The sequence below is a fragment of the Chiloscyllium punctatum genome, chromosome 13 (genome assembly GCF_047496795.1).
Source record: "Chiloscyllium punctatum isolate Juve2018m chromosome 13, sChiPun1.3, whole genome shotgun sequence".
Lineage (NCBI taxonomy): Eukaryota > Metazoa > Chordata > Chondrichthyes > Orectolobiformes > Hemiscylliidae > Chiloscyllium > Chiloscyllium punctatum.
Window position 1 is genome coordinate 106,607,118 of NC_092751.1, and position 19,905 is coordinate 106,627,022.

Below are 19,905 nucleotides of genomic sequence, written 5' to 3' on the forward strand. Positions count from 1 at the left end.
CCTGCACCAGCTCAGGTTACCGTGAAGGACTAACCCTCATCAACCTCTCCTGAGGTGTAGTGACCCCCCACTAGTTACCTCCGTCTCTGGTGAGAGAGCAGCCCACCGGAGGGCTGAAGCAGCACCCGGCTCTAACAGCCTATCTTCCGAAGACCAATGGCATCGTAAAAAATCCAGCAAAATTGTGCATTTGAGTTAGAATGGCTCATATGACAGAATAAATATGGAAGAGATAAAATGAACACCGGTTTATGCATAATTGCAACTAAGTATTGAAAATCCACCTTTAAGTACATATCCAGATGAACATGATTTGTTACAATTTTGAAAATAATGCCTCGGTCAAAATTCAGCACAAGTGTACTTCCGTGTTTGGATAATTAGGTTCAGACTTTAGTATTTATTTTTTTCTGTATATAAATGTTTTAACGAAGCAGGGTTTGCTGGTACCAATGACAGCCCGCAGTGCTAAGGAATTATTATAAATATATCGTCATTTCATACTCGGAATATGTCTTCTTGCAATTCTTTATGTCGTATCATACTAGTCTATAGCAAGTTGCAACGAAAATATAGCCCCTAATATAATTCCCTACAAGTCTCTTTGAATCTGTCCAACTTGCTACGAACAGGCAGAAATCGTACAACATTGACATAATGCGTCTGACAGATTGTCTTTGACACACGCTAGCGTTGGTTTGTGGGGAACACTTACAGATGTAGTCTTTATCGACTTTTTTAATCCTTCGGAGAGGATAACAGAGCAGAGTTTCTGATAGTAAACCTTCACTATTGGACACTATTGGTTGCAGAGTCTAAACAAAGGCAATCTGAATTAATTTTTACAAACGCTCTGCAGACTGGGGCAGCTATAATGTCTCCTTGCAACGGTTTTAAGTCGGGTCGTATTTTCTCGCTCATGTCGCGTTTGACAGATAATGCGGCCGCTGCCATGACCGACAGCAACCGGGACGATTATGTATTTTCTAAGCTCAGTGAATGGGTCATTTCTATAAACCCATTTGGAAATGTCTCAAAACAAAAGCCAGATACACACTCCCTAGGCGGTGGTACGGCCTCTCAAGAATAAGATATCGTAGACACACATTGTAGAATCTGTTTATTAAGCATTAGCCAGAGTGCAAATCAAGCTATCTTGTCTGTAAACTTTGGCCTTTTTGGAGATTGACGCGCACAGTAGATTTAAATGAGAAATGCTCGAGCTGCCAGCATCAAGCCAAACCGTTACAAATATTCATAACTCGACAAATTAAGGAAAGACCCACAGAAAAACGAGCCCATTAACCTGCAGCAAATCTAAGATTACAAAGTGGGGATGTGTTGAAAGGGATATGGACCTGTGGTCAAACGCTGGTGAGGCGCTGAATTAAAAATGCATGAAAGGTCGATTTGTGAGAAGGAATAGTGCGGCGGTGCGGGACTACATGAGAGAGACTGTGCGAGGATATACAACAGTGAGTCATTCATAACAGGTCAGTCTTTCCATTCCTAATCTATTAACCAAGGCGCAAGTCAAGTGATCATAGATATGCAGTTAGAGGACATGCTTTCTTTTAACCTTTAAAAACACTACTTTATAGATAATTATTTCACATACAAAAGGAAAACAAAAAAAGTTCATTATATATACAGGAGACCCCACATTACAACCTAGAAGGCGGATTGTAATGGTCAAGCATATTTTGGATTGTATATCATTAACAATTTATTTTTGTCTGCGATAGTGACGAGTTTAACACTCTTTTCATGGAAGTTCTAAACCTGTCCAAGGTGAAATGGGAAGCTGTCTTCTCAATGGGACAAACATCGTTTTAGCCAGCGCTGTCAAGGGACTGGTGATGCACATTGAGGGGGGTCAAAGGTCATATATTTAGGTTGAAACCGAAGGTTAACAACAACCATTAGGCTCATACAGGTCTGTCCACGGCATATTGACACGGACTTAGGTTGGACACTTGGTTCTGGACTCCCGGGTAGCCGAAATTGGTGTGTTGTTTGGCCTTGAGTCTCAAGCTGGCGAGGCTTGAGTTGCAGGTATCTCGGTACGAGTAGGGACTGGCGGAAGATGCATAAGGGCAGGCGCCCGCGGTCATGGCCGAGTTGAGGCTGGGGCTGTTAAGGTTGTTCAAGCTGTTTAAATTATTCAGGCTGCTCCCGGGCACCGCCGAAGGAACCATGGAGGCAGGCATGGTCATGGAAGAGATCGAGCTGGGGGGAGAGAACATGGGCTGTGTGGACAAGGGGCCGACGTTCATGGAGTTGAAGAATTGGAAGCTCTTGGCGGACAGGGGACTGCTGGTCAGACTCTTGGTAGCCCAGTTGTTGTAGGAGTAGCCGGAATACATGTCATCGTACGGTTGCATGACTCCGTTGAACTGGACGCCGAACCCATTTTTGCACAGCTCGGCCTGTTGATTCCGCTCCTTTTTCCTCCACTTGGCCCTGCGATTTTTAAACCACACCTGGATCAGACAGGAAACACTTCATTAACGCTGGCCTGGCCCGCGGGTCACTACAAAACCAGTCATCGGCTAAAATCGACGTTCAGATTATAAACAAAAACAGAATTTGCTGGAAAAGCTCAGCAGGTCTCGCAGTATCTGTGCAGAGAAATCGAAGTTAATGTTTCGGGTCCGGTCCAGAGTATGTTTGGCTCCATATACAAACATCCTTCCTGTTTCTGTCACAGATTAAACAGAGAACTACACAAGCTGGAGGTCCGAACAAAAACAGAAATGGCCATTGATACTCTGAGGAAGGGTCACTGGACTCGAATAGTTAACTCTGTTTCTCTCCCCACAAGTACTACCAGACCTACTGAGTTTCTCCAGCACTGTTTTTGTTTTTGTGACAGACCACTCCGGCCTCACTTAGTTTTAGCCTCGACATGAATGTCTTGGTCGGCATTGTGGTAACGAGAATGGGCAGGATAGCAACGACTTCGAACCCAAACTGAATCCAAGAACAAATTGCAACATAAGCATCATCCATAGCACAGACATGGGCTCGCTCCAGTTCGGACTCTCTTCACCGGGGGATTAGAAGAATTGTAGGGGTGGGGGTCTCATAGAAACCTGTAAAACTGTAACAAGACTGGACAGGGTAAATGCAGGAGGATGCTCCTCGTGGCCAGAGGGGCACAGCATAGGGATAGAGTAGGCTATTTAGGACTGAGATGAGGATAAATTTCTTCACCCAGTGAGTGGTGAGCCTGTGGACTTCTCTGTCACAGAAAGGGCGTCACAAAATATTGAATGTTTTCAGGAACGACTTAGGTATAGTTCTTGGGGGGCCAAAGTGATCAGATGGGGTGTGGAGAAAGCGGGGACAGCCCTGACCGTACTGCGTGATGGAGCTGATTGGAACGGCAGTGCGGCCCACTCCGGCCCTGTGGAACTAGGGTATGCTTTCCCTTTCCCTATATTTATCCAGTTTCCTTTTGAAAGTTCCTGTTGAATCTCCTTCCGCCGTCCTTTGAGGCAACACTTTCCAGATCACAATAACTTTATTTTTTCTTTAAATAAAAAAAGGATGTTATCCCATTTCGAGGTAAAATTCTCTGTGAATCGGTTGTCAAAATTACATAATGGACATCAACCCGTATCCAACCCCTGACACTCTCAGCCCGAGTCAGGTCCAGGTTTACTCCAAAATGCAACACGAATCGGAATAATTGGTAGATAGCTATAACGTCTGATTTCTATTTTCTTATCATTTGAGAGAGAACACAACATATTATTAAAGCTGCTGATGAAACCTGTTCTCTCATTTATAATGCAAGGTTTAATCACAAATCCCCGCCGTTAATCACGAGTCGACATACAGGAAACAGCTTGGATTAGGCGGCTAAATGATCTAGAAACATGCATTTCCTGAAGATTTTACAGGATTGCCTTGTTATGCACCCTCATTGGGGGTTTCATATTTTACTTGGGCACTCTGAGCTCGGAGAAAGTGAGGACTGCAGATGCTGGAGACCAGAGTTGAAAAATGTGGTGCTGGAAAAACACAGCAGGCCAGGCAGCATCCGAGGAGCAGGAGAATCTGAGCTCCTCTTGAGAGATGGCCAATAATTGTCAGGGCTTGGATCGAGATATTCAGTGTTGGTAAATATCAAATGGTCAGGCCCTGATCCATCAAGTACCTGATCTATCAGTTGTTGTAATTACACAGATTCCAACAGGGTCTGAATCAATCACATGACATGGAAATTATTTGGGGGCCTGAAGAGTATGGCCAGCCCTATGTGCAGTGCCCGGCCTGGGGAAATAATGAATAATTGGGAACGCCATGGGAGCGGTGGGATTTGATCAGAAACCTGACTCTCTGTGACACGCTGGATCAACCAAATTATCCACCAGCAACGATCACAGGAAAATGAGTTGATTCCTTGGAATATAGGGTTCCAGCGTTTCTTAGACAACTGTGTGTCCTGGGGAACAGATATATGTTAGGGTTAAAAGGACCGGCTATGTATTGGGATGAGAAATGTCTTCAGGATCGGCTACATATTGGGGGTGAGTTATGCCTTACAGATCAATGATGCTTTAGGAAGGTTGGCGTGTGAAGCACAGTGATGCTAATGGCATGGGTTCAATCCCCGCAGCCGCTGATTTGGAGATGCCGTGCTGGCCTGGGGTGTATAAAGTTTTTTTAAAAATCACAGGTTACAGTCCAACAGGTGTATTGGGAGCGCTGCTCCTTCATTAGATACTCCACAACCACTTGATGAAGGAGCAGCGCTCCGAGAGCTAGTGCTTCCAAGTAAACCGGTTGGACTATAACCTGGTGTTGTGTGATTTTTAATCCAGCGACTGAGGTTATCATGTAAAACTCACCATCTCAACCTCTCCCCTGATTTGAGGCATGGTGAGCCTCGGGTTACATCACCATAATCGTCTCTCTATCGTGAGAGAGCAGCCTATGGCCTGGTCAGGCTATGGCGACCTGACTGGATGTCGTGGGTAAAGGATCAGGTGTGTCTTGTAGATTGGGTAGGTTTAAGGAATTTGTTGTCTCCTTTACCTTGTACAATTTCTCTATCGATCATTTGAAATCCACCATAGTGCGCTAACGTGGCGTGCGGGCAGACACAAGCCTTTCATTCGCACTCAGTGCAATACTCGGCTATATTCAGAGTCTAAAATTGATATTTGATTCCAGATGGCCTTACCCTCACTCGTGCCTCGGTCAAATGCGTCCAGACAGCTATCTCCTCCCTGGTCGACATATCCGGGTATCGGTTTCTTTGAAAAGTTGCCTCCAGTTCCTGCAGTTGTTGGCTTGTGAAGTGTGTCCTTTGGCGCCTCTGCTTTTTCTTGATGGAGGGGTCCTTGGAATCCGACTCATCTGTTTGATTTTGCTGGGTTTTCTCATTATCTGCAGCAGGAAGCGGGATGCTCTGAATTAATCCTGAACCCTGGCCCTTAACAAACAAAACAATCGCGCGACACTTGCAGAAATCCGCCTGTTTATTTGGAGGATCAGTGTTTAATTAATAAATGCAGCTGCCTGTCTTCTAACTGACAGCACCAACGCTCTGACGGCAGTAAGATTCTCCAGGTACCAACTAAGCAAAGGTATCTCAGCCTCAGATATTTTACCTTGTTGACAATGCATTTGTGTGAGTTACAAATCGCTACTCGCGGTTTTTTGTTTGAGGGTTTGAAAGAATAGATCATTTGGTTTGGAAAGTGCCAGGCGAGTTAAAATTACAGTCAGTCACCAGGATGGGCCGAAAGGACACCAGAGAAAGGAGGGAGGGGGAGGGGAACCGTTCAAAAGCAAATATTAATTTCTATTAGCGCAGGTCTAACCTTTGCGTTCATCTTTACTTCGGTTGCAGTACAACTCGATGAAGAATATTCTGTCATTTTGAAAGGTCGTGTTGTTTTAAAGGTGCAGTTTAGAATGTCCGGACTGAAGACAAATTATGCTAATGACTTTTCGCCTCGATCCCCTTCCCCACACGTCCCAACCCACCCACTCCCCCGACGACCCCTCCCTCCAGACTCCGTTCTTTGATCAATAGTTAATGATAAAGACAGGGACAGAGGAGAATGCTGCCTTACTTTATCAACAATTTATTTCCACCCAGTCCCCCTGAACCGACTGAATCATTGGTGTCTAAGGGGATCGGGTCCATTCCTACCTGCACATTGGCTTTTGCGGTTGTTGACCAGTTGTTCGGTGAATTGTCCTTTATGGGCGCGGAATGTCTGAACGCTAGATGACATTTTGCAAACCACAACGCCAGACAGATAAATCTCAAATGCTAGCCTTTTCCTCCTGCGGCTCAATTTTGGCTTAAAACTTCGCCTTAAACCTTTTTAAAAATGAAAAGTAAACGTGCCTTGCGCTCTGTCACTTCCCCAAGTCAGGAAAGCTTCTCCCAATCTCGGGACCCCACAGAGGGTATCCGTTTAGTTCCAAGTAAATCCCTGGCTCAGACAGGCTGACAAGGGCAGGTATGAGGACCCCCCTGTTCGCCGCCTTCCCTCTAACTCGTGTTTATTAAAGGCTTAGCTTCGGGGGCAGTTATAAATGAGCAAGAGATGAACCCTCAGACCCCTCCTTATTGTGAGGAGCGGGTCAAGGCGGGTCCGCCGGTGATGCATGCTGGAAAGCTGACACGGTATGACTGTCAGAAACCCTGAGCTTCCTGGGAGACGGGAGGGTGGGGGGTGGGCGGTGTAAAAATACCAGAAAACCTGGAATAAATAAGGGCTCCCAATGACATTCCCAGCGCTCACCCCCCACCCCCCACCACCCCGAATCTGGGAGGAATTAACTGCAGGAAGAGGGCAAAAAACAAAATATGCTCAGCCCTCCTTAGAATTTATGAACTGTTTGTACTTTCGGAGGCACCAAATATCGTTTGCATTATTCCTCTTCGCGCTTTACACCGGCTCACTCCATTCCTAGTGGCGGTTTTACTTTGATTAATTGAAGAAAGTGATGACTTGTATCTCTTTTTTATAATATATGCACTTTCACTGCAACATACAGGCACCATTGTAACTCTTCACAATGAGGGCAGTTTTCATCCTGTTGTCGCTCTTTCAGGAAATTCGGTGGAAACTAACAGCTAGAAACGGCAACTTCCATTGAACGGAGGGATTTAATGTTCCTGTTTGGAAAAAACCCCATCCAATTCATAGATATCTCCCTTTAGAAGAGTTCAAGGACGAGGCCATTTTGGTTTACCTGCTGATAAGTGAAGCCTGTGAAATGATTTTTTAAATATATAAACAAAAAGGAATAAATAAACATCCCCGGAGCGTTGGAATCATTTTTATGACAAGCCCATCGCTTTTTAGTTTTGGACCTTCATTGATATTTTAAACCTGATCAGTAATGATGCAAACTGAATTTCGACCATCAAAAAAACTGAGCCTTACAAATACCATCAGAAACCTCTGTCCACGACCATTATTTGGGGTCTGTGCAGTTTCCGGTGCTTTTGCACGGGCGGTTACAGATCACCTATAGAGGGAGAAACTTCAACTTGGGTGGAAAACTTTTTTGGTGGAGAATGTCAGCAGCTACAACACTGTGCACCTTTCTCAGAGAGTGTCCCCGCTGCTCGGTCAGTGTGGCCTCTTTATTTTTAGTTAAAGTTTAAGCCTGGATACGCAGGTGGCTTTTTTATGGCATCAGATTATCACGTCGTATCAGCAAAAGTACCATCAAATCTCCCAGTGGATATTAGCTTGAAAAGAATTTATGATGTGAAAGTCCGCGGCGCCAGCATCTACAGGTGAGAATTGCCGCAATTCCTGATTTTACTCTTTTAAAAGTCAACTTTTCGCATATCTATCGACAAATTTTCAGCAAACGTCGCTTTGCTCGTCTCGGTGTCTGTCGATGTTTGAACTATTTTGTTTACTGCAAGACAATAATTTCTTGGTCTTTACTCTCCATTCTGAAATCAATTCTTCACTTGGGGGTGAAAATGATAAATGGAACAGATTGAATCCTTCCTGTATCTTCAACGGAAATGAGTATTTTCTTTGAGGAGCGGGCAAGTTAATGTTCATGGTGTACAGTCATAATATTTGATGTTCGTGTGGCTAGAGGGAAATTTAGCGAAATATTCCTAAATGCCAGTTTCCCTAGATAGCGGCTATTTACAAAAGCAGTCACAATATCTTCTTGTTCAATATTTGCTACTGTCTCTCTGACTGTAAACTCACTCTGGGGAGTGCTTCTGGCATTTGTTCATAAACTGAAGGTTATTTTAACTCGATTTAAAGTATTCACATTCCAAAGTCCCAGAGGTCCCGCCGCAAATGCTTTTCAATCATGCGGAAGGTTAAAACCTGGAGAACGTCCGTCAAACAAACAACCAGATCTCGACATTGTTTTCAAAATTCGCAATCTGGGCACTGCGCTCCTTCTAAAAGATTGGACTATCTACATACTGTCTAACGGACAAGAGGACTATACTCTCTTATGTTGTGTGTGTTTTTTTAAATTGAATAATTAAAAGTAACACGATCAACACAATCGATGATCGCTTGTAGTAACATTTACAGTCTGTGGACAATAGACTCTCTCAAGAGAATCTGGCATGTTCATGGACTGGGTTATTGCTGTGCGTTTATTGGTGTTACCTGTTTAGCCCAGAATGATGCAAACGCTAAGGGCGAAGCAATATTTGATAAGATTGTCTTACAAATATAAGCTCACATCCGTTCAGGCAGCATCCGAGGAGCAGTCAAATCGATGTTTCGGGCAAGGGCTTTTGCCCGAAACGTCGATTTTACTGCTCCTTGGATGCCGCCTGAACTGCTGTGCTCTTCCAGCACCGCTAATCCAGAATCTGGTTTCCAGCATCTGCAGTCATTGTTTTTACCCTTACAAATATAAGCGCACAGTCTAAACACGAACTGGAAGTGTAAATGCCCCGGGGATGGTCATTGTAAAACCAACCTTATTGGAAAACAACTCCCACCTGAGAGGATACTTGATCGATTTGGGTTTGTCATAACCATCGAGTGCACATGCATTTTAATTTCGATAATCCAACGACATTGGAAAGGAGAGAGGGGTTTAGTATTTATTTAATTCTGGTCTGAAAGCATCGAAGTGAATCGGATGTGAAGAACTGGGCCGTCAGAGTCAGGGCTCCATCCACTCACTCACTCTCTCCCTTTCCATGTTGCCCCCAGAGTAATCAGAACGATTGTAAGAAGGAAGCTAGTTTACAGTTTCTGGAGAAGGGTCACTGGACTTGAAACATTAACAAATTTTCTCTCTCCACTGATGCTGTCAGACCTGCCGAGTTTCTCCAGCAATTTCTGTTTTTGTTCTGGCTGCATTTTCTCGCGTTCAACATTAAGAGTTGAGGTTCTGTTAATTAAAACCCGGGATAGCGGGGTCGTCGGTTCACTCAAAACAAATACAATACATTTTCGAGCCGTCATTTTTTTTCCCTTTCAAGATACAGCAGTTTTGAGGGCAATGTTTTCGTCTTGTTGGACTAACATTGTGCAAAAACAGAAATTGCTGGAGAAACTCAGCGGGTCTGGCAGCATCTGTGGAGAGAGAAACAGAGTTAATATTTCAGAGCTGTGACCCTTCCTCAGGCGCTTTCGGTTCTCTGCGTGTTAAAATGTCACTGCTGTACGGGGAGGCTCCTGCAAAACTGCAAAATTTTGTCCAAGTAAGACTATTTCGGATCAAACTGTGTGGAACACGGCAGTTTACGTGTAAAATGAGCCTCACTTTGGGAAATGTCGGTATTTTGTAAAACAATTGTTTGTATGAATATATTTACTAACGTTCCTCCAACGAAAATTTTGACTCCCGTCTTGATTCGTATCTGAGTGTACGATACACCAAGGTATTGTAACTATGTTTACTCTGGGGTGTTCCCTCTCGTTGCCGAGCTGTTACCGCTGGAGTAATGCTCTAAGTGATTTACACATCTTAACTCTCTTTGAAAGTCGCATAATCCGGTTCATGTTTAGTGTTCAACCGTCAACTACAGAATAGAGGTATCAGTCAATTTCCAAGTAAATGTATAAACGGTCAGCAGATTTCAGTACACATCATAGGGGCCACTTGAGGTACAGATTATGACAGACCCTCTGTGCTTGTAATGTCTTATTATTGTTGAACCACCAGAGCGGTCCTTTCTCTCTCTTTCTGTCTCTCCCCTCACACCCCCCCCCCTTCTGCCCAGCCCCTTTGAGCCCAGACCTCCACCAAATAAAGATGTGACTGATCTGTCAGTGAAAGATTAGCTTTTGGAAAGTAAATATTTTGATGGTTTTTAAACAGAGAGCTCATTGCGTGCTAGATCGCGGCGCCGTCAATCCCTTTTTAATCAACTCGCTTCAATTCAATTAAACAACCCCTCTCCCCCCTCCCTCCACCCCACTTCTGAAGCTGCGAGCTGTCGGATCTGCTTCGTTTGGAGCACCTTACCCCCGGCGCTGGGGAAGAGAGGGGAAAAAATGTCCAAATTGTGGTGCTCCACGGATTTTACATCCGAAAGTCACCCGGCAAGATGAGATTTGTTCAATTCTATCCTCCACAGAGCCGGCTTTTTCTACTAATCCCCATTAAAACTGGGAAGACCATTTTGAAAGGAATCGACGCCTATTTCGACCTTGCCAGTAGTCTGCAGTGTACACATAGGAATATAAAAGAGGACTTTATTTTTAAAATAGAGAAATATTTTACCTTTATTAATTGGACACCAACTGGAAGTGTTTAATGCGGGAGCAGTTTGTAGCCTCCCTGGGGCTTGGGGTGTGGGGGGGGGGGGGTGTTGTTCGGGGTGAACCTTTTTTTAACAGACCATATTCTTGAGTCAATGCAGGCAAGGAAAGAGCAATTATCTTCACTTGAAGGCAGGGATGAGTGTATTTTCTAGCGCGGTTTCTCATATCTCTGTTAACAGTACGGGAGGGAGATCTGAGGAGGTTGTAATGCAGTCCTTTGTTTGAGTAGGGGTGTCTATGTGTGTGTGTGTGTGTGTGTGTTTAAGGTTTAACATCGAAATACTTCAAGACTTCGATGCCAAAGCGGGACATGCTTATCTTTGGATATTGAGCTGCGTTTTAATAGGAATATTCCTGAAGAAGGGCTTATGCCCGAAACGTCGATTCTCCTGCTCCTTGGATGCTGCCTGACCTGCTGCGCTTTTCCAGCAACACTTTTTCAGCTCTGCGTTTTAATAGGTCGTGTTTATCAGCCGAATAAAAACTGCACCGTTCATTAAGGATCCTGATCCGGAACAAATTCCACAGTGAACTATCAGCTCCAGAATGAAAATATTATTTCAATGGAACTACCAACTTGTGAGCAGAATAAAATTGAATGTGTCCTAACTGGGAGTGGGGTTACCTCAGAGAGATCCTTAAAAAAAGACTTGGAAAGAAGTGTAAATGAATTTTGGTTCTTCTGGGAGTTCTTGTGGGAAATTCTTATGACTTACACAGAGATTTAACCCACTTCCTACCTGATGTCTTTATTCCATAATTCCTAGCGGCGCTATATATTTTCTTTACTGGGTCAGAATCCTTTGCACTTCCACCAGATTATTTCATATAATGCAATTTTTAAAACATAACGGGGCGGTCGATTGGATTGGATTGCAACGAGAATATCTCATGTTTTAATTTTGCTGATATCTTTCTGTAGCTTTTAGTCGGTCTCTTTCACCACATAGGGTGCACTCCACGGTTAATCTCCAACACCCCTCCCGCATCGAGACATAACAAACCCCTTCCACAGTGAGGAGGCAGGGCACAAGTAAGATCATTTAAGACAAAAGGTTTTCAGGACGGGTGCCCTTGGGTTCACAGTCGTGTTCCCCAGCTCCCGTGTTACCGTAAACCAAGAGGTTAAAGCCCCGTTTCAGCGCAGACGCCGAGGCAAAATTGGTTAGGGTGTTCTGAAATCTCCAAAAGAATTTACCGAAGCTGCTGGAGATACTCAGCAGGACTGTCAGCACCTGTGTAAAGAGGATCAGAAATAATGCTCGAGTCCAAGATGAGTCTCCTTCAGAACTTGTTCGCTTTCAACTCCCAGAACTTGTTCTGAAGTCCCTTCCGAAAATGCAATCAGATTGGACTCCCAAGTCTTAACTCGGTTTCTCTCTCTCTCCACGGATGCTGCTGGACCTGCTGAGTTTCTCCGGCACTTTCTGTGGTTGTTTCAGATTTCCAGCATCGGCAGCGTTTTATTTTTCTTCGGTCGGATTGTCAATGTCCTTGGGCCGTTACTTAAGAACGAATGCAAGTGTTTAGCTCCGACAACTGAATCTAGAATTATAACTCTGAGCGCGGGCTGAACCAGGCCAGGCAGAGCATCCAGACACAATCATGTCAGAGTTATGATGAAATAGGGACAGGTTTATCTGCACCTAACCCATTAGGGCTACCTCCTCTGTTCTCAATTCAATCTGGCTTGCTTTAATTCTTCTCGAACGGTATTATCTAGGGTCCTATTATCTTGGGGCTCGCTCACCCCAAAGGCTCGGAGGCTACTGGCCCCTTCACCCTTGAGCCCGGAGCTAAAGCTGCGAGCAAACCCGCCTCGGTCTGTATCATCAGCATGTAACAAGCACAGTAAACATTAACAGCAATTTTAAAAGTTTTTGGATAACAACCAGGATCTGAAAAATCGATTTGAGTTTGCATCCAATATAATGTCAACTTTGAACTGTCTCACCAAGTACTTTTATGCATTTTATAATTAAATATCTGGAAGAGAATTCTTTACCAAAGTGAATGCTCACCTATAAGGTTCAGCGACAACGTATTTTAACTTTACAAACACGAGAAAGGGCGGAGGACCATGATGCAGTAAAAGTTGTCATTCTCACACTGCTATTTGTGGGAGCTTGCTGTGCGCAAATTGACTGCCCATTCCGACACAACGATACTTCAGAAATACTAAATTAGCTGTAAAATGCTTCGAGAGGTCCAGTGGTCGTGTATGGCGCTACATAAGTGCAAGTCTTTTCTTTCTCCAAAAAGATACTGGGGGCAATCGCTCTGGCCTGACACCCTTCACTCACCCCGGCATCCACTAGAGGTCGCCAGGTTTGACAGTGGGTTATTTTCAACAATTGAAACGACCTCAGTTCTTAGGCCTTTTTATCCTCTTCATTATCCACCACCCTTCCTTCTTTCGGTAATTAGCCCGCTTTAGGGAGGCTGTTTTCAGGTTTCCGCCTTTCATTTTTTAACAGCCTACCTTCCCACCTGCCCTGCCTCTGATGAGCTGCAGTTAACCCGTAATTGTGTTCAGAAATGTTCAGAAACTCACCACTGCTCTCCTGGTGGGTCTTACAAATCGGTTCTCGCTGTGGGGTCCCAGAGTCCGAAAGAGTCATAGGGCTGTGATCAGGAGCGTCCGAGTCGGTCAGAACCCCGCCCGACAGGTTGTATTCCATTCGATGAGCCTGTCCTGCAGAAAGAACAAGGCAGATTCATAATCAACAAATCCAAAGACTCCTGCTCCCCCAATACACACGCGCCTTGGGCGAAATGCAACGCACTGGCACCGGGCTCTTTGAGGAACAATCCACAATGATGCTATGAGAGTGGTTTGACTATTCTCACCTGTGAATCAGTCATTTTCCTAAACTGGAATTTGGGATGGTTGTACCTGCGCAAGTTCTGGATCCGGTTGAAATTTAGTTGGGAGCCTCGGGAAAGGGGCAGTCGGAATATTGACAAGGATATTTCTATCATTGGTTACCCAAATCCCAGCTGTGATTCGTAAAATAGTTTCTACTTCTTTATAACTATTCGTTAAAATCTCGGTCATCTTTAACGGATATGTTGCCAGGTAGTGGACAACCTGTTTTCTTTGTTGTCAATATCAAACCAGTTTCATTTTGTAAACATTCAGAGACAATAAAATATATGTTAAGAGATTGTGCTTGCAATCCTTCGCTCTATTAAATAGCCCATATTTTGGTCCCAACGATCAATGAACTTATTCATTTTGTAAGATTAGTTACTATTTGTGTGTTATTGAGCACCGCGCTCTTGAGAACGAAACGACTGAATTAAAGTCTGAGCGAATTCCCAGCTTTTGATTATTGCAACGATGTCATTTAGTTTAGGGTCTGTGCTGTGTATATTTGCAATTGATGCCGTGTCGAAGCTGAGAAATCTGAGCTGATTTAACTGCTGTGCCTTTCTATCATAGTCAACAACGGAAAGCTTGGTTCTTTTGTTATAGGGAAACATTTTCCCACTACTACGTGCCTCAAACTTGCCTAAACAACAGTCACTGTATTCCATAAAATAATTTATTGAACGATATCGCGGAGAGATATAGTACGATAGGAGATTAATATATGTTATTTTTCCTCCCTGAAGTAAAAATACAGACAGTAAAGTCGATCGGCAACCCCAAGGTTTGAAACGACATTTATATAAAAAGCTTTGTCACCCAGAATGACACTTGTATAATTCAATATCGAGTTTGGCTTTGTCTACTGCATTCGGTTGAAACCATATGACAACTTCTTGACAATTGCCCCGATTATTATTTTATCCCTAAGTAAGTATTTTGAGGTATTTACAAGACGAAACTTAGGCTAGAAATAATGCTTGATCTTCTGACCATCAAATTATATAGAGTTTGTACAATGTATATAGCGCCGGTCACAACATCTGGACATTCCAAAAATGCGTTCTGTCGTTCTGAGGTATTGCTACTGTTGTAATATACATCTTTCATATTTCAGCTATGGGGATGTTTCCTGGGTTCGAATTGTTTTCTTTCATTCCTTGTCGAAGCATTTATTTGTCAAGCTGCGAGTGGAGAAATCAGCACCTGGCGTCAAAACTTTAATATCATTTTAAATAAATACAATCCAAAAGACTCATTGTGCTGAAACTCCAGGCTGCCATACTGTGCTAGCGAGGGTCACCCTGTCTTGGCTTCGGGTAAAACAATAACGGAACACGTGTTGTCCCCAACCTGGGTTCAGGATGTATTTAAAATGTCACTTATAGGAAAAAGCCAACAGGATAAACAGAATATCCTCATGAAGTCAGATGCTTCCGCCTGCGACCAGAGACATAGCTATGGTTTTATACAATCAGAAAACACCTTCCACGGAGTAAAGAGAGAGAGTGAAGAGATGATAAACGCGCGGTGAATTAATTTCTTGGATTAAGATTTGATTAAGATGTGTGTCAATTTGCCGTCCCATAACTTATTAAAATGCGGCGCCTCCCGGGCTGTCCTTATATATACAATATAGATATAGAGGGAGAGGGAGCAGATGGAAATTTGACGGAATGTTTGTTGATGATAATTTCAGCTCTTCTGCACCTATTTGCATCTGATTGCGTCTGTCAGACGCGTTGCTTTTCGCCAGAGCTGCCTGTCTCAGGGTGGGGGGTCATGCAGATCAGAAACAACTTCATTTAATTCCAAGTCACATTTATTATCCAATCTGTTTGGACGCATTAATATTCAATATTGAGACGAGACGGAGCTTATTCGTGTTCCAAGTCGTTGTGGAGTGAATTCAATGTATTGGGAATGAGGGGTGACCGTGGGTGGGTGGAGGGGTAGGTGGGAGGAGGTTACAGACCAATACGCCAATGGCCCTCACGGTCTGTTGCATAATATTGGGTACAGGGAACAAACGGAACTGCAACCGGCGGGTATTTTTGCAGATGTATCATTGAAAGAATTTTGAAGTCTCCAACTGATTAATCGCAAGGAAGAGAGATGTTTGCTGAATGAACACCATCTCCCAGTTTACTGCTGGCCCTGTCCTTATTTTCTACATTTTCTTTAACATTATAATTTTTCCTTCTCTCTAATGAAGTGGTCCGGGAGGGTTCACTGTCCAGAGACACATATTTTGGGACTTTGTGCAGCGAATGCACACGCGCCAGAGCCGACAACACGCACAGTATCTGGGTTTCGTTCCGGCTTATAGCCGATTCTGATGACTGTCCTGAGAACGTTCAAATTAATTATCTTCGCTGCCATCCCGGGTTCGCTCAGTCTGTGATAATGAGCCCGGTATTAATCCTTTGGAAAGGAAAGCAGCCCCGTGTGAATGTCATAATGAACGTTAGTCTCAAAAACTCGCAGCAACCCGCTCCAACTGAAACAACTCGCGTTTTGTAAAGCCTCACGGAAGGTGAACAACATAAGAGATCTCTCCGTTCAGTTTGCACGCGCCGATTCCCTTTTTAAAATGTAAACATTTCCAAAGTATCATTTCTCCACTGCAGTCTATTTTGGCAGAAAAAAAATCACCAGTTTTAATCGTGTGGTTTGTTTTACTTAAGCGACTAACTCCCGCTTACAGAGACAAGCTGATGTTTCATGGGGGTTTCTTTAACGGAGCCTGTGCATTTATATTTAAAAGGGAGCAGATCGTGTGAAAGTATTTGCAGAAATAATCGACCCTTCTACCTTAAAAGCCTGAGAGCAAAACGAAGATGCTGGCTATATTCAAAATGTCTAACATTTTGTGGAGTGGAGACCGACGCAGTTATCGCTTCGAGGACAGTATTACATATTTGTATGTCCAGCACTTGCTGCTTTTATGCCAGATTTTTATATTCTCTCAAATAAGTACGCACCAATGATACGTTCATAATCGACGGTGAATTTGTTCTAATGCTGGCGTGACAAGCGCAAATTGATATTCAATCGGCTCATTTCTACAGAAATTTACTTCGAAATGCAATTGATATTCCCATAAATATTTAGGTGTTAAGTGTGAACTGCGTTCGTTGCAAATTTATCTGGACTCGCCTCAATCTGTTTCGAATCACATCGCGTGCGTACCCGGAGTTGTGTGGAGACACTCACCAGTCATCGCTAGTGAACACGGCGTCACTATGAACTGAAAAACTCCTTATATTTTCCTGCCAGGCTCACAGTTACTGGGCGAGAGCGACCATTCCTCTGTGTGTGGATAGAGATATTTCCCTCCTTCTTAGGACGCCCTTTGTGGTCTCGAGTACTTTCTCCAACTTGCTCGTTGTCTCTTCCAGGAACCGTACTGTAAACTTATGGGTCTTATACAGAGTCTCCCGTGGCTTAGGCGCACCTGCCAGCCATCAATTTTCCACTCGGACCCGCTCGACACAATTGTGAAAGATTCCTTTTGTTCCCAGCCCAGCCATACACGGCCAGCGGAATGCCTGCATCTACATTGTCTGACGAAACAGCAAGCAGTTCGCTTCTGGGGCCTACCTGGATTGAAAACAAGTGCAAGGCACCAAGCCCCCTTTCAAACGATCTGCCCCAACCCTTTGCTGTGCTCCACTAAACGTAGAGTTCCCGGCAGCACCCCGAATTAAGCGACTGTATTAACTTACATTGGCAAACTCATATTAATTTTAGGAAGGACCAAAAAAAATCTCTAAAATTACTACATGGTTTTTTTTGGAAACGATCTTTTTAAACTGCCTTGGATTTCTAAATCTCTTTTGGTTTAAATAAAAGTTGGAGATTTAGGGTATTTTCTGCGCCTTTTTGATGTCAGGTTTTTAAAAAAAAATATTGGCCTGGTTAATGTCAGAGAAGTAATAATGTGAACACTATTCAATGCCGTGTCAAGTGGTGGCTCTGACGGTTCTAGACGCGTGCTCGGTCAAAGAATGCATATTGTTGCATTTGCAGCTGCCCACTAAGCAAAAAGGGTGACATAATTTCATAAGAATGTTATTTCTGCGCAAAACAATTCTGTCATATTCTTGCCAGGCAGGGGAAAAGAATGCTTTCATATTAAATCAGTAGATTTCACAAACAAAAAAACACCCAGCAATCGAATCCATTTTTGACATGTATTCAAGGTGTGTTTTTACACATCTCACATTTATTGCAAACGTCTTTGAGGCTGGAATCTCTGTCTGACGTGTTTTATTCAGATCTTACGTCTGGAAACAACTCTCAAGTACACCCATCCCTTTCAATGCTCCCTTCATCCACAAAATTGTTGAAATTGACAGTTACCGTTTGAAACCTGTTTCGGGTTAGTGGCCGAGTAATTGTTATGGAGTTTCCGTCCTGCTGTCAAATTGTTTTTTTTCTCTCTTAAGGTATCAGACTTGAAAAGGGAAGCTGACCGCTGACTTTATTGGTTAGTTAAAACGAGGAATTTAGCATTCAGTGAAAGGAAAACAATCCGTTTCGGAATATTTCCAATTTTCTTTGACACATTAGCCAAGAGAAATAAAATTCGCTTTCGATCTAAATGGAGAAACGGTTGTAAACTGTGGATCATTAATCATTCTCAAAATATCCTGTTAACAGGCCTTGATAGCGAGCCCTGGACATAAGGTAATAGGTCATTCTGTCTTTAAAGAGAATAAGTCACAGGCAATCTCGCGCTTTTGGATCATTGCTAACAGGGTCAGACGTTAGGAAAGTTCAGCAACAATCCCAAACAGACACTGAAATGAAGCACTTTTAAACAATGTGCACAGTCCCAAAGCGCTGTCTAAAACACATGTAATTCACAATAAAGCTGAGCCATATATCATAGATTCAATTCTGGGAGATCTCCTGACTGAAGCAATAATCCGTTCAAATGTATGACTCTATACATATCCCATACAAATACGGATACGAGTTATTGAGAATTCACAATGACCGACACAGCTCGGCCGCCCAAAATGCAAACGGCAACTCAAAGCACAAAACAAGAGGCAGAAACTCAAGCATTTATCGATGGAAACAAGTCGATACCAGCAATCACTTATAACAAATCCCTCTTTAAATGAGTAAATCCGGGGATAGGATAAGTTTACCGAAGATTAGTGGTTGCTGTACCTGTCAGAATTAAGAGCCCCTTCGAAAACACGCGGCCAGGTCCTTACAGTTGCACCAGGAGTCTCGGTGAAAGCCAAGCTATGCTGCAAGGATTGATTTTATGCCAATATCATCGGCAACCACGAAACGACGCGACCACTGTGAGTGAGCGGAGAGGTCCAGCCCACTCGAGTAGACTATAAGTCCCAACCCCTCTGATTCATTCAGGAGGGTTGAGGGAGATTGGATTGAATCTCTGTCTATGCATGAAGCCATTAAAGGCTGACAATTAACAAATACACAGCCGTGAATATGGGGATCCGGGGTGGGGGGGGGGGGGGGTAGGGGTTAAGGCGGAGGCTTTTTTTGTCCTGCAGAATCTACTTTCTTCCGCATTATGAACGGTTTGACAAATCTGCTCATTTATCCGCCGGAAATTCAGACACACGCCTGACTACAGGGAGCGATTTTAGGCAGCTGCCCTTTTAAGATATTCATCTGATGTTGCTAATTTCATAAACTCGGGCTGGCGACTCTGAAATTTCATCTCAGGGGAAACAGATCTCCCTGAGAGTACAGGCAACTTCACGGTCAATGTTGTCCACTGCACATTCACAATAAAGACACGAAGGACTGGGTCAAAGTCTACAATTTTCTTAAATGCCATGTAATAAACATTGGTAGGGGTTATTGCTCTTACCTCTGGGCCAGGTAGGCCTGAGTTCAAGCCCTACCCACTCTAGAGGTGTGTAATAATAAGTTGATTTTAAAAAAACTAAATGTTGTTTGCTTTCCCTATATGAGTTAACTTGAATCAATTTTGACTATGAATCAAAATTTGCGAAATCTCAGCATCCAAACAGTTTGACCTATTCCCATCAGATTTACTCAAATGTCTATTCCAACATTTGCAAGTCAGAATTTGTCCTACGAAGGGGATTGCGCTGCCAAGAGAAAGTAGAGCTATAATAAACTTATGAATAGGGATAATTATAATGCCCGTCACACCCTATTGCGCATGGCAAACGCGAGCAGTGTTTGCAAACGCTTGGAATACTGTTTCAGGAATTAAACATCGACAAAAGTGCATCACAACAATGACAGAAGCACAATATT

General features: G+C 43.5%; 1 protein-coding gene across 3 annotated transcripts; it reads right to left on the reverse strand.

Annotated features, from left to right (window-relative positions):
• Positions 1 to 1,107: 1,107 nt before the first annotated feature.
• On the reverse strand, positions 1,108 to 19,061 carry pitx3 (paired-like homeodomain 3). Of its 3 annotated transcripts, none has more exons than XM_072583567.1 (4): positions 18,811 to 19,061; positions 13,309 to 13,449; positions 5,195 to 5,400; positions 1,108 to 2,483 (listed from the first exon to the last, which is right to left on the reverse strand). In XM_072583567.1, the coding sequence occupies exons 2-4, from the start codon at positions 13,433 to 13,435 to the stop codon at positions 1,929 to 1,931; spliced, it is 888 nt and encodes a 295-aa protein (XP_072439668.1). In that variant the 5' UTR covers positions 13,436 to 13,449; positions 18,811 to 19,061; the 3' UTR covers positions 1,108 to 1,928. The 3 variants fall into 3 exon arrangements, with proteins under 3 accessions (XP_072439668.1, XP_072439667.1, XP_072439669.1); XM_072583566.1 differs by lacking the exon at positions 18,811 to 19,061 and adding an exon at positions 16,843 to 17,561; XM_072583568.1 differs by lacking the exons at positions 13,309 to 13,449; positions 18,811 to 19,061 and adding an exon at positions 6,173 to 6,507.
• Between the last annotated feature and the right edge of the window lie 844 nt (positions 19,062 to 19,905).